This window comes from Apium graveolens, chromosome 4 (genome assembly GCF_009905375.1).
Source record: "Apium graveolens cultivar Ventura chromosome 4, ASM990537v1, whole genome shotgun sequence".
NCBI classification, from domain to species: domain Eukaryota; kingdom Viridiplantae; phylum Streptophyta; class Magnoliopsida; order Apiales; family Apiaceae; genus Apium; species Apium graveolens.
The window spans coordinates 9,738,458-9,751,822 of NC_133650.1; the positions used below are offsets into that span (position 1 = coordinate 9,738,458).

The 13,365-nt window shown below is 35.2% G+C and overlaps 3 protein-coding genes, 1 long non-coding RNA gene and 1 other non-coding gene across 5 annotated transcripts; 3 read left to right on the plus strand and 2 right to left on the minus strand.

Moving 5' to 3' along the window:
- Positions 1–269: 269 nt before the first annotated feature.
- Positions 270–5,322, plus strand: LOC141717700 (LRR receptor-like serine/threonine-protein kinase FEI 2). Its single transcript, XM_074519875.1, has 13 exons — positions 270–499; positions 696–831; positions 924–995; positions 1,074–1,145; positions 1,260–1,331; positions 1,449–1,520; positions 1,598–1,669; positions 1,879–1,988; positions 2,140–2,316; positions 2,396–2,728; positions 3,186–3,437; positions 4,552–4,685; positions 4,816–5,322. The coding sequence occupies exons 1-13, from the start codon at positions 412–414 to the stop codon at positions 5,038–5,040; spliced, it is 1,815 nt and encodes a 604-aa protein (XP_074375976.1). The 5' UTR covers positions 270–411; the 3' UTR covers positions 5,041–5,322.
- A 292-nt stretch (positions 5,323–5,614) lies between these two features.
- On the plus strand, positions 5,615–6,566 carry LOC141717702 ((+)-cis,trans-nepetalactol synthase NEPS1-like). The gene has a single exon (XM_074519877.1). The coding sequence runs from the start codon at positions 5,630–5,632 to the stop codon at positions 6,419–6,421; it is 792 nt and encodes a 263-aa protein (XP_074375978.1). The 5' UTR covers positions 5,615–5,629; the 3' UTR covers positions 6,422–6,566.
- Positions 6,567–7,590: 1,024 nt separating this feature from the next.
- On the minus strand, positions 7,591–9,910 carry LOC141717701 (uncharacterized). The gene is made up of 3 exons (XM_074519876.1): positions 9,429–9,910; positions 8,401–8,795; positions 7,591–8,309 (listed from the first exon to the last, which is right to left on the minus strand). Exons 1-3 carry the CDS (start codon positions 9,538–9,540, stop codon positions 7,860–7,862), a joined length of 957 nt encoding a protein of 318 aa, XP_074375977.1. The 5' UTR covers positions 9,541–9,910; the 3' UTR covers positions 7,591–7,859.
- A 1,088-nt stretch (positions 9,911–10,998) lies between these two features.
- Positions 10,999–11,071, plus strand: TRNAA-AGC (transfer RNA alanine (anticodon AGC)). The gene has a single exon. It is a non-coding gene; the product is annotated as a tRNA-Ala (tRNA).
- A 157-nt stretch (positions 11,072–11,228) lies between these two features.
- LOC141717703 (uncharacterized) lies at positions 11,229–12,385 on the minus strand. Its single transcript, XR_012573741.1, has 2 exons — positions 12,231–12,385; positions 11,229–11,714 (listed from the first exon to the last, which is right to left on the minus strand). It is a non-coding gene; the product is annotated as an uncharacterized LOC141717703 (long non-coding RNA).
- Positions 12,386–13,365: the final 980 nt, after the last annotated feature.

Genomic DNA, 13,365 nt, shown 5'->3' on the forward strand with positions numbered 1-13,365 from the left:
AAACGTGTAAAAATTGACGAGAGTGGGGGTGTTGGAGAAAAACGCCATTTTGAATTACACCGGGAAACGGCTAATACAATTTGTGCACAACTCTCGATACCTTCTTTATTGAACTACTTTACTAGAACTACTCAACACATCATTATTCAACTTAATAAACTCCATTAAACAACCTGACCAAACCAAAAAGAACTCCCCTCATTTCCTCTAATTTTCTCATTTCAAACTTGCATTTCTTTAATTGTTTGTCACCAATTCAACCTACTCTAAAACCCCACCATTATAAATCCTACTTTGAAATTTTAAAGCTCCATTTTTTATCTACTTTACTTCAAGATTTGCAAAGTACAGACTCTAATAACAACCCTAAATAGCTAGTTTGTTGTAAAGATTGCTCTTTTCTTTCAAGAAATGAAGATGGTCAATCAGATTTGGCTCTTTTCAGCAGTTCTTGGAGCAGCCCTTTTCACCATTTCTTCTCTTGCTCTTACACAAGATGGTACTTACACATTTTTGTGTATTTATGTCCCATTTTGATGTTTTTACTTCTCAAGATTTGATCTTTTTCTGTTTTACAGTTTAAAGATTTGATCTTTGATTGTATAGGTGTCACATTGTTGGATTTGAAAAGTACCTTCTCAAGATTCCATCTTTTTATGTTTTGAAGTTTAAAAATTTGATCTTTGATTGTATAGGTATCACATTGTTGGATTTGAAAAGTACATTGAATGATAGTAACAATCTTTTAAGCAACTGGAAAGATACTGATGAATCTCCTTGTGGGTGGACTGGTATTTCTTGTTATCCCAACAGCCAAACAGTTCGCAGCATGTATGTGTCTTGATTCTGGTACATATATGAATTTTAATAACTGTATATGCAATGTGTTTTGAGGTTCTAAAAATGTGATTTGGGTTCTACAGAAACTTACCTTATATGCAGCTTGGAGGATTTATTTCCCCTGTCGTTGCTCGATTAACTAGACTTCAGAGGCTGTAAGTCTACCACATTAGTTACTGTATTGTTCCATAGCCAAGTGTACTTGTGTTGAATTTCTATCTTGACTTGAGCAGGGCACTTCACCAAAACAGCTTACACGGTCTCATTCCGAAGGAAATTGCTAAATGTTCTGAACTTCGAGCTCTGTGAGTATAATCACATAACTCTATTCTTGCCCTTAAGTTGCCTTATATTCTGATTACATAGGTGCATAATGATTTAAAGAGAAAGACAAGTAATTTGTTACATTTAATGATTAGGTATTTGAGGGGTAATTATCTGCAAGGAAGCATTCCTACAGATCTTGGGAACCTTTCATCCCTTACGATTTTGTAAGTTATTTTGTCAATTAATGTTATTCAGCATAAACTCTATTTTTTGTACAACCTTTTTCCTTGCATTCCCACTCCACTCCAGGATATTAATTTCTCTTTGATATGTTTTTATAGAGACTTATCAAGCAATTCACTTAATGGTGCAATACCTTCATCTCTTGGTCGTCTCACACGTCTTCGAAATCTGTAAGTCAAGATTTTTGTTTTTAGTTGAAACAGATTTGTGTTACTTATGTAGTGCATAATAATGCAATCAATTTCAGGAATCTATCTACAAACTTCTTTTCGGGTGAAATTCCAGATGTTGGAGTCCTGAGCAAGTTCAGAAACACGTCGTAAGCCCTAGACCTGAATTAAACATCAACAATTTCATTTATTTACCTTTTTTGTTGTGGGGAATTATGGTAGTAGTTTAAATGCTAGTTGCGAAACAATTAAGGTACCGCCATGTGGATGACATATGGATGTCGTGACACCTTTATCAAAGCAGTTTTTGCTTTCGATTTCTCAAGCTTATCTTAAAGGAGGTTTTGCTTATGCCTAGGTTTATTGGTAATCTAGATCTTTGTGGGAGACAAGTAAACAAGCCATGTCACACTTCACTGGGTTTTCCTGTGATATTGCCACATGCCGAGAGTGATGAAGTTGCTGCAGGTATCTTGTGTATCTCTATTCATGTTAATACCGGTAGAGGAGGATAATTATAGTTTTATTGTCTAACACTATGCAATCACTTGACCTGTTGCAACCAAGGTACGATTTTCTAATTGCTTATTTTGTGTTCTTTGAACCTGAGCATATGCAGTTCCTAATAAGAGACCATCTCACTATGTCAAAGGAGCTCTCATTGGAGCAGTGTCTACAGTGTGTGTTGCTATTCTTCTTGTGCTTGCTATTTTTTTCTGGGTTCGATTGCAATCTAAGAAGGAGAGGGATGCCAAGAAATACAAAGAGGTTTATAAACAATCTCGCAAGGAGACAGGTATATCAAACCATCTATATACCAGCTTACTCTTTACCTCGTAAAACATCGTTTGATACTAAGTCTGGTGATTTTCTAGGCACCAAGCTTATAACCTTCCATGGTGATCTTCCATATCCTTCTTGTGAGATTATAGAGAAAATTGAATCCCTTACAGAAGAAGATATTGTCGGCTCAGGAGGATATGGCACTGTCTATCGGATGGTCATGAATGATTGTGGGGTATTTGCTGTTAAAAAAATAGATCGAAGCCGGGAGGGCTGTGACCGTGTTTTTGAGAGGGAATTGGAGATCTTAGGTAGTGTTAAACACATAAATCTAGTGAATCTTAGAGGTTACTGCAGGCTCCCTAGTGCAAAGCTTCTTATCTATGACTACATGGCAATGGGGAGCTTAGATGAAATTTTGCATGGTATGCTTCACAAATTTCAGAATTATTTTATTTGTTTGTTCAATTCTTCACAGAAGATTTTATGAAAATTTTAATGACCCAATTTTGGTGTTTCTTTAACCTTAAAGTCCAGACCCAACATTAGTTTTATAGATTAGAAGAAGCTTAATAATAATTGAATTTTTTGCCTCATATAGTCTTGGAACAAATATAGTTTAATTTAAAAACCAAGGATTACATATATTTTCTTAGTGTCAAGGTGATTATGGTATCACTTATTCATATAATAATCGAGGTTAACAGTTCGGTGAACGTTTTGTGATGGAGTATTATATAATGCATTTAGTGATATACTTGGATAATTTTTCTTCTGACCGCGTCTCTCTTAAGATTCTAATACACTGCCATGTGTAAATCAATGTTGCATTACCTTGGCTTTTTTCAATAATAACCCCAAAAATCCTGTTATTTTTGTTAGAACATGGTGAAGATCGATCCTTGAATTGGAATGCTCGTTTGCGTATAGCCCTTGGTTCTGCTCGAGGCTTGGCTTACTTGCACCATGATTGTTGTCCAAGAATAATCCATCGTGACATTAAGTCAAGTAACATACTCCTTGATGAAAATCTAGATCCCCGTGTTTCAGACTTTGGCCTTGCCAAACTTTTAGTGGATGATAGTTCTCATACTACTCCTGTGGTTGCTGGCACTTTTGGGTATTTGGCCCCAGGTATGTATAATGGTTCTTAAATGTTACTTTTATATATTAGGCTACTGAGTACTTAACAAGAATGAACATTCGACTGTACATTAGCAAAATGTTATTATTGTTCAGTTATGTTTAAAGTCCTTTTATGTAGTCAATTTGAATTTGAATCAGCTAGCCACATATACTCATGTTTACCACAACCCTGAAAATTTCTGGTTGTGAGGTCTTGTTATTAGGGTTTTGGAAAATTTCTTGTGACTAAAATATTAAAATATGAAATAACCGAAAAGGAAACGGACCACAGAATAGTGTAGTACAGATTGAGAGCTCCGGTTTGAGTACTCGAACTCCACAATCCGACACCAATAACATCAGCAGAAGGCATTTGATCTCCAAGAACACAAGAACCCTAATTTTAGAGTTTTTGTAATTTTCCAGAATTTTTATTGTAAATTCTGTGTTTTTATGAAACTTTTTATAATACTAATTTTTTCTTTAAAATTACATACTACAATTTAGTACCCCTAAATATCACTTAAGTGTATTTTTATTCCCTAATTTAAATAATTCATTTAAATTATAAATGCCAATTTCATTTGGCTATTGTACTAATACTTCCCAATGTATTTTTATTCCCTGATTTAGATAATTCATTTAAATTATAAATGCCAATTTCATTAGGCTATTGTACTAATACTTCACAAGACAAAAGACATCTCTTGGATTTTAAGATTTCTATATCATAACCATTTACCTATAATCCTTTTTATGAGTAAACAATTTACTGTGGTTGATTAACACCTTGGTTCAGTTACCCATTAAATAATGTGGAATTTCATGTATGTCTTCTATAGAATTTTCAATTTTCAAATTCATGTTAGTTAAATTATCTCGTAGAAGTAACGTGGAAAACATTTACCAAGAGTTAGGTCGATCCAGATGGCATAGCTTACTTGAATGTTGTATAAATTAGTCTGGATAATTATGTGGCAATATGCTATTTTCTCATCTCCTGCAAAATTAAATCAGTTTCTGACAGTACTTCAGCCAACACTACATACAGGTCACAAGGAACAGAGTATCTATGTTGTTTGTAACTGGTACTAACATTTTGGCATTATTTGCTTTTGGGCAGAGTATCTGCAAAGTGGAATGGTGACCGAGAAGTCTGATGTTTATAGCTTTGGAGTTCTCTTGTTGGAGCTTGTAACTGGAAGGAGACCTACTGATCCTACATTTGTAAAGCAAGGCTTAAACGTTGTTGGCTGGGTACGTCCATTCCATTATGTCTTCATGCTCACACCACTGTCCTCCGAACGCAACATAAATTTTATTAGCAATTCTTTGTTATGCTTTGAATCATATTATTCTGCTCTGATTTATATCGAAAACCTTTCAGATGAATGTATTGGTAAGGGAAAATAGAGTAGAAGACATAGTAGACAAACGGTGCAGGGACGCAGATGTAGAAACTGTAGAAGCAATTTTGGAAGTAGCTGCTAGGTGTACGGATGCAGACCCTGATGAACGACCACCAATGGAACAAGTTCTACAATTGCTAGAGCAGGAGGTCATGTCTCCTTGCCCAAGTGATTTTTACGACTCCCAATCAGAATGTCCCTGATTTACAAAATTTGTCATTGGTCGAATTGTTGTATAATGTTAATGTGCTTGTCTGGCTGTAATGTGCTATCTGTAGACCTGTAAATCTTCTGTAGTTTGAAAACTATGATCTTGCGTGATCTTGCAAAATTTCTTTAGTTAGGAGACATTGAGTTGCTCCTTCTCTTGGAAGTTGCTCTTATTTTGTGAGATGTTGTAGCTTGTATCTTGATTGGTACCCCTCTTATTTTGGTTGCATTTTTAAGATCCACATGTTTAGTAACCCCCATGAAATTCACAACATTGATCAATGTACCAACAAATTATCATTAGCTGTGAGATAAAAGCTCAAATTAGCACCATATAATATGTGCAATCTGAGAAGTGCATTACAGTGCAGATGAAACCAATTGTGATCAGTTAGGCAAATTAATGAATATATATGAACATTATCTGTAATGTATCTCAAGTACTTTACTATATCAATCATTTGCCTGTAAGGTATAGCTAATTTGAGTAGATAAACTTTTTGAAATCTGCCTAATTACCGGTGCTCTACTAAGCTTAAATAGAGATTGGTGAAGCACTCGTGCAGTATATACGCATAGAAAATGGCAGTTGTAGCGCCTCCTCAACACAAAAAACTCGAAGGCAAAGTAGCCATAATAACCGGTGGTGCAAGTGGCATTGGCGAGGCCACTGCTCATCTCTTTGCTCAACACGGTGCACGAGTCGTAATAGCAGACATCCAGGACGAATTAGGCCAGGATGTTGCTAAATCAATTGGCCGGGAGAGTTGCATGTACATGCATTGCGATGTTGCTGATGAGAATCAAGTTAAGGCGTTGGTGGAGAGAACGGTGCAGATTTATGGCCAACTTGACATAATGTTCAGTAATGCCGGAACTCTCAGTAGCTGTGATCAGGTGGTCCTGGATCTGGACATGTCCCAGTTAGACCGTCTCTTTGGCGTGGATATCCGCGGTAACGTTGCCTGTGTAAAGCACGCGGCACGTGCCATGGTAGATAGGCGTGTTAGGGGTACTATAGTGTGCAATGCAAGTGTGGCAGCTAGAATAGGCGGGGATAAGCGTACAGACTACTTTATGGCCAAACATGCCATCGTAGGGTTGGTTAAATCCGCAAGCAAACAGCTGGGAAATCATGGAATTAGAGTGAATGCGGTGTCACCTTTTATGGTACTGACACCATTGATGAGAAAGGCTTATAATTACGAGAAGGATGATGAGGAGATTGAGAGAATGTACCAGCCATTGACAAGCTTGAAGGATGTCGTTCTCAAGGCTAAGCACGTTGCAGATGCAGTATTGTTCCTGGTTTCTGACGACTCGGCATTCCTCACCGGTCACGACCTTGTTGTCGATGGAGGATTTACCACTTAACTGAATACATAATTAATTTATCACCTATCAAGTAATGTTGCTTTTATATATCATGTATCCACTTACATGCCATCATTTCTGGAAAGAAATGGTATGGCATCTGTGATAAATTCGGAATTTAATAAATAGTACTCAAATTTGAATATATACAAGACCAATTTTGAGCACCAGTAAATAGGAAAGCTAAATATTTCTCTCATTAAGGTTAATTACAAAAAAATTCTCACGGTGCCTCTACTAAAGACATCTACCAGGTTATACTACAGAATAAGTTGAGTACAACATATATACTCTCTTAATCTAACCGTCTTTCTCTAATTCCCTCTTACGGGTATGAATGTACTAATCTTCCTACAAGTGTGTGTTAAGAATTAAAAGAAAGTCATGCTTTTTATAATAGCCTCTTAAAACTTAGACGTGTGCATTACTACAAACACACCGGCGCTCGGATCACAGCAGAAATTCTGGTGCAAGCCCAAAGATATATTCAACCTAAGAAGTGTAATTAAAAGGGTTGTTATCGAGTTATCCTACGCTGACAGGTGACAACGATGACAAACTTGTGAGGTGTGGAGATAAACACTTGGCCAAATGAATTCAAAGGTTTAATTCACAAGTTTCTGATGACGCCTTAATTAAGATTCTATAAGTTTGCCTTTTTTAGTCGGGCCACAACTCGGTTCACATATAATTAAACTCACCTACAAGATACTTATCATTCACATTAGGCAAATTAAACAACTAATTAAAATGAATTCACAGTTCCAACTACTTTATAAGTAGATCCAAATCAAGGTAATTAACAATGACCATCCAAGTCTTACTAAATACAAGATTTTTGCATCTAGGAAAAGGACTACTATCAACAGTGACAGCTTCCACCCAAGTAGACCACACACTGCTTAATATTCAGGCAAAAAAAAAATCCCAATTAAGGTGCATAGTGCATACTTCGAAAAAGCACCAAGTGGCTCTGATCATAACTCCACAAACAATAGTCTCACTAAACCCAATTCTAAATGCTATACCATATAATTTCTATAGACTATAGTAAAAAGAATAAGGCTATATTGTTAAAACTACAGTAAATAGACTCACTAATGTCATGTTTGATCCAACTAATACTACGGTTGCAGTTATATGTTTCAGTAGAATAGGGTTTAGAAAAATTAGAAACAAAGACCATAGTATCATCATGATGAATTATTAAGTAATTACATCCATTACAATACTGATAACACGTTCGTAGAAAAGTGAAAACAATACAGGAAAAGAACAGTGCACAAAGGGGAAAATGCTAACATTTATAAACCTCACCTGAAACCATAATCCTTTCTGGATTGCAGTGTCATGTGATGGACTTATTTACTTGCTTACCATATGCATGCTGTAGCAACAGAGACATGCTGAAAACAGTAATACACAAGCCTATGATCAATTAGTAAGCCCAGAAATCATAAGCTTCTTCTTCGATTGGAAAGCCAGAGGAACAAGTACTTGCAGGTAGGTCGGGGGAACTAATGTCTCCGATCCTTGGAAACATGTATGCCAGTGAAGGCAACAAGAGCCTTCTTAAGTTTTCTTCTTCATCTTGAGACATATCTGACTGATCTATATCAAAGAACTGTACGGGATTTCCTGCCTCTAACAGAGAGGAATTAACTACATCAATGTAATTTGGGCTGTCTGAATAGAGCGGGTCACTTTTGACCGAGGGATTGTCATCTTGTTTGCAGGTCAAAATCGGTTCATTTGATACCTCACCCTTGGAGACCTCATTTTCAATGTGTTCTTGCTGTGATGCTGCAGACAATGCTTGCGTATTTACCACTTCCAAACCGTCTTTCTCTTTTTCTTTGAGACATAGCTTGTCTGTTAGGTCAAGAACCTGAATAGAACTCATAACATATGTATCAGAATTTCCCCATATCTGGGATATACGATGAAAAAATGGAAAACTTACTACTAAATGGTCTCACCTGAACTTTTAACTTATCCTTCTCCTTGACGAGGTTGTCATATTGCACTTTAAGGCTATTGTAGCTATCTTGCAGTACTTCATAATCTCTTTCTAGAGATTTATTCTTCCACCGTGCTCGGCGGTTCTGAAACCATATTGCCACCTGTCGAGGCTGCAAACCAATGTCTTTTGCAAGTTGAACCTTTCGTTCTGGTTCAAGCTTGTTGTCAGCTTCGAAACTTTTCTCCAGAAATTCGATTTGATCAGCTTTAAGCCGCCTCTTTTTCTCAGGTTGATGAAAGTATTCGTCAAAGTCTTCATCCTCATTACCATCCTGACCAAATGATCGAAAGAACGATCTCTCTGAATGCATCCTCCCACTAACATCTTTAAAACTAACCATTGATCTTGAATCTGAACCAAACCATCATACACACTAACATAAGGAATCTGTTCAATCTTCAATCAGTCAAAAAAACAAATGCAGCAGCCAACATTATTACATGATTCAAATCACCTCAATTCTATTTTGGAGTTCTGAAGTTGCGATAATTAAAATGTCAAGACTTTTTGTTCATATTTAGTTAAAGTTTTCTAAAAAAAAAAACTTTTCACTAATTGGTATCGAACACACAAGGTAGAACACACTAACACAAAAAGTGAAAAAGGGGGTAAAGGTGAATCCAATCCATTGACTCAAATCAAATGGCAAAGATGAAACCTTTACATTTAAAATCCTGCAAGATCAAAGATACAAGAATACCATCTATACAGATCAATGAACACAACAAGACTATCTAGTCCTTTTTAAATATTAGCAATATAAAATCGATAAAAAGAATGTACACACAGTCTAGAAATACTGAATTATTCCTGGTAGCCAAAACCACAAGCATCAATACAAAGACCAAAAGTGAAAACACACAATATAACACAATCAACATAGATATTAATGGATCTACAAACTACACATAGTAATGAAAAACAATTATATTACAATAATTAAAATTGAATTACACAAACATAATTTAAGGAAGAGAAAATTACCAAGAAAAGGAAAAGGCATGTGATGATGGAGCAAAGCATTAGTATTATTTGAACTGGATCCACCAGCAGCAGCAGCAGCAGAAGTAGTATACAATAATCCCCGACCCTCCATTGAAAACAGCTACAAGTATAATTGTGTATATATAAACTTCAATCTACCATAATGAAAGCTCAATATATATCTATATATATATATATATATAAGAGAAAGAAGATGATGAAGATGAGTGTAACTGTGTAAGAATAGAAAATAAGTCTATAGTTTATGACGGAAGAAGCTGGTGATGATGAACTGAGTGATATGAGAAGTGTGTGAACACCTGCGAGCTCCCAACCCCATCATTAAAATTTCTCAAACTCTGTGTGTGTGTTTTTTTTGTGTTGTGTCCGGAGAAGAAGAGTCAAAGAGTTGTGTTTTGTAGTAATAGAAACTTAGAAAGTGTAGTTACTAGGAGAGTGTCTGGGCAGATAGATAGATAGATTGAGATTGGGGTTGGGTTGTGCATTGCATTGGGAATTGGAACATGATAGTGGTCCCCACATATGTGATTAGTGTCTCTCTCACATACAACACACACCTCTGTCATTTTGCTGGCCCCTGGATTTATTATGCTACTCATTCTCATTATTTTATTTGGTTTCTTCCGTTTACTTTTTCTGCCATTCCATTTTAATTGTCTAGTTTTTTTTTCTGTTTTGCTGGCCTTGTAACTCTATATTAATCGTCAAAATATTATTATCCGAGTCGAATATTTTTAGACTTAATTTCAGATTGATTAAAAAAATTGGATTCGAGTTTGAGTTCGATCCGAATTTGAATTTCAAACTCGAAATTTGATTTGTAAAAAAATTGATAATTTAAATTCGGTTCGAAAACTTGAATCAATTTTATCAAATAAATATAATAGTTATAAAATACATTTACTAAATTATATATAGGATATAGAATTAAAATTTAAACTTTATGTATAATAAAATAATTAAAATAATTAACAATAGAGGTAACATAATCTCCAATAATGTTTGCTATAATTGGTTGGCTAAACTGGACATGTAGGATAATATTGGCTAAACTGGACATGTATGATAATATATAAAATTTGTTGAACGAGTAAGATATTATATTTCGATGATATTTGATATATTGGTTAGTTATATTTTAAAAATAGTATGTTATTAAAATTTTATATTGTTATAAATATAATATATTACTTCAATATGGTAATAAATGATTATATTTTTTTTTACAGATTTCTTACACAGTCTGTATTGATTCCACAAATATAACTAATATCAAGATGTTGACTATATTTAAAAATAAGGAAAATCTATCATTGGAGATGAAATTTTTTACAATATTTTTTATTTATAGTATGTATGAATGATTTTTAATTAATAATTTTATATGATTGGAGATGCTCGGCCAATAATGATAGTGATGAACGTTCTGAGATGTGTCAATTTCGTGTAAATGGTGTTCCTTAATCCTGATTGACGTTCTCCTCTTTGGTATTATAGCAATTTATTTAATAAGTTTTAGTATATGATTTTATGGTTACAATAACAAGATGGGGATGTAGCTCAGATGGTAGAGCGCTCGCTTAGCATGCGAGAGGTACGGGGATCGATACCCCGCATCTCCATGTTTTCTTTTTCCTGGCTCTTCTGCCTTACTTGTGTGTGCTAATTGCTATGTCTTCCAAGGGTAATTGTGCTGAATCTGATCTGTTTTCCCAGTTCTGTAACCTTATGCTTTCGATTTTTCAGCTCATCGAATTAAAAAATCTACAATTATCACGATTCACGCATTCAATCAATATATTTTTATTTTCAACAGTTCTGAATACACATGCTATTAGTATGTACTTATGTTACAAAATTAATATACATGTTGACATCTAATCAGAGTCTATCAAGCTTAATCCTAATTATATGTACAGTTTTCATGTAATCACAAACATCTCATTTAAGCAGTTGCAGGTGGTGCATCAGCAGGAGGTGGATTTGCTTCAGCTTCCTGGAGCAATTTCAGCATTTCTTCTTTCTTTGTTACCAAGTCTTTAATCTTAACGTCTAGCTTTTCTAACTTAGACTTTAAATATGCTGGATCCTTCTTATCTTCAGGACTCTTCTTCTTCTTCTCCTCCTTACCACTCTTGTCTTTCTTCTTCTTATCCTTATCCTTCGTCTTCTCGCCTTTCTCTCCTTTTCCGTCCTCGTCTGCATGCTTCTCTTTCTTTTCTTGCTTGTCTTTTTCAACCTCATTGTTTTCTGTCTCTCCCATTCCTGAATCCACGAAAAGGATTAACGTTTAGGCCTCTTAAACGTATAAAACTGCTCTGCAAGATAATACTGCTTTAACATTTTTAAAATCAGGCCATTTGTTGCAATGTGGTAAAACATGTTCATGTATCTGTGTAAATTTATGTGCATTGTCATCTTTCCAAACTAATTGAGACATGCATGGTTATAATGTGCTTGTGTTAAAACATGACAATCTAATTTGTGCTAAATTTAAAAACGATCGGTTTAAGATCAGTCGGAAGAGCCCCCGTTTCTTGTATGCCAAATCTTCCAACCCTGAAAATTAAACTATGACCTGCAAAGCAAAACACTGGCACCTAATTGGTTCTTTGCCAATGTGCGACGCATGATCAAGTCATTAGGGACATCCGGGCTAGGGTGGAGGCCAACAAAGCTACACTGTAGTTTTAAAACTTCATGATCCATCAGAATAGTGGTAACAAAGGTACAGAACCATAATCAGAAACAAGAAGCAATTCAAAAATGAGGACAACTGACCTGATATCTTAATTCAAAGGATGCTCAAGAGGTTTAATAAATGCAAGTAGCAGGGCAATCTTAATATGTTGAAATATTGCAGCTTTTCACCCTATTCTTATAATGAAATCAAATAACTAACGAACCACAAAAAATGAAGCCTCTCAAAAGATGAATGGAATAGGATAGTTCTGCTTTGTTTTCAACCAAAATGTGAATGCCCTTGAATTGCTTGATCAAATTTGATTATTCTTTTACCGGTGATTTGGTATCCTTTAATTTTAACCATTATCTTCCTTGTTAACTTTAAGCCACAACTTTTACATATAAATTATACTTAATAAGAGGAGTAGTATAGTTACAATTTCATGAAACTAATATTTTATTACAATATCTGTGCGGCATTGCAAGACATATCCTTGCTAGTACCTGCAGCTAGTCGGTAGAAATTCATGTTAATTCCTTAATGAATTATTTATTTCCTCTTCAAGGAAACTACAAGCATATTGAATGCATTGTCAGTGTTGTGGGTAGAGAGATGCTCACTGATATGCATTGCAAATCTTTTAATATATCTGATCTATGAAACAACTTCCAAAGTGACTGGTTAGTATCGGCTCTGTTAGAGCTCGGATTGTTTTCGCAATAATCTCACCATTGTTATTCCCAGACTTCATTATTTCATCTTCAGTACTGCAGGCATTCCAGTTGACTTCAAAGGTTTCCAGTCTAGCGAGACTAAAGGAGCTTTCGGATTCGATTATTGCCTCCAATTCAGCGGGGCTTGGGTTGTAAGTTGGCAGATTAAATGAATTTATGTCCTCCTCACGAAGTAAACCCTTATAAGATAATGAGATTAGCAAACATAAGGTATGTGTTAATACCTAATATGACATATTTACTTGGTAATTAATAGTATATTGTTATACTTATTCCTACCTCAACCAACATGTCCTCGAGTGATTTTGCCAGTAATGCATTTATGTAACAAGAATCTTAGATGGTGTGATCATCAAAGCTCCTGCAAGTAAGTGTTAGTACCATCCGGCCATCAGGAAGTATTTCTTCGGATCTAATGCGCAAAAATGCTGTGAAATCACTTTTAAATTGATTAGAGTATGCTTTAATGTAACACATATCTGGCTGTTTCTATGAC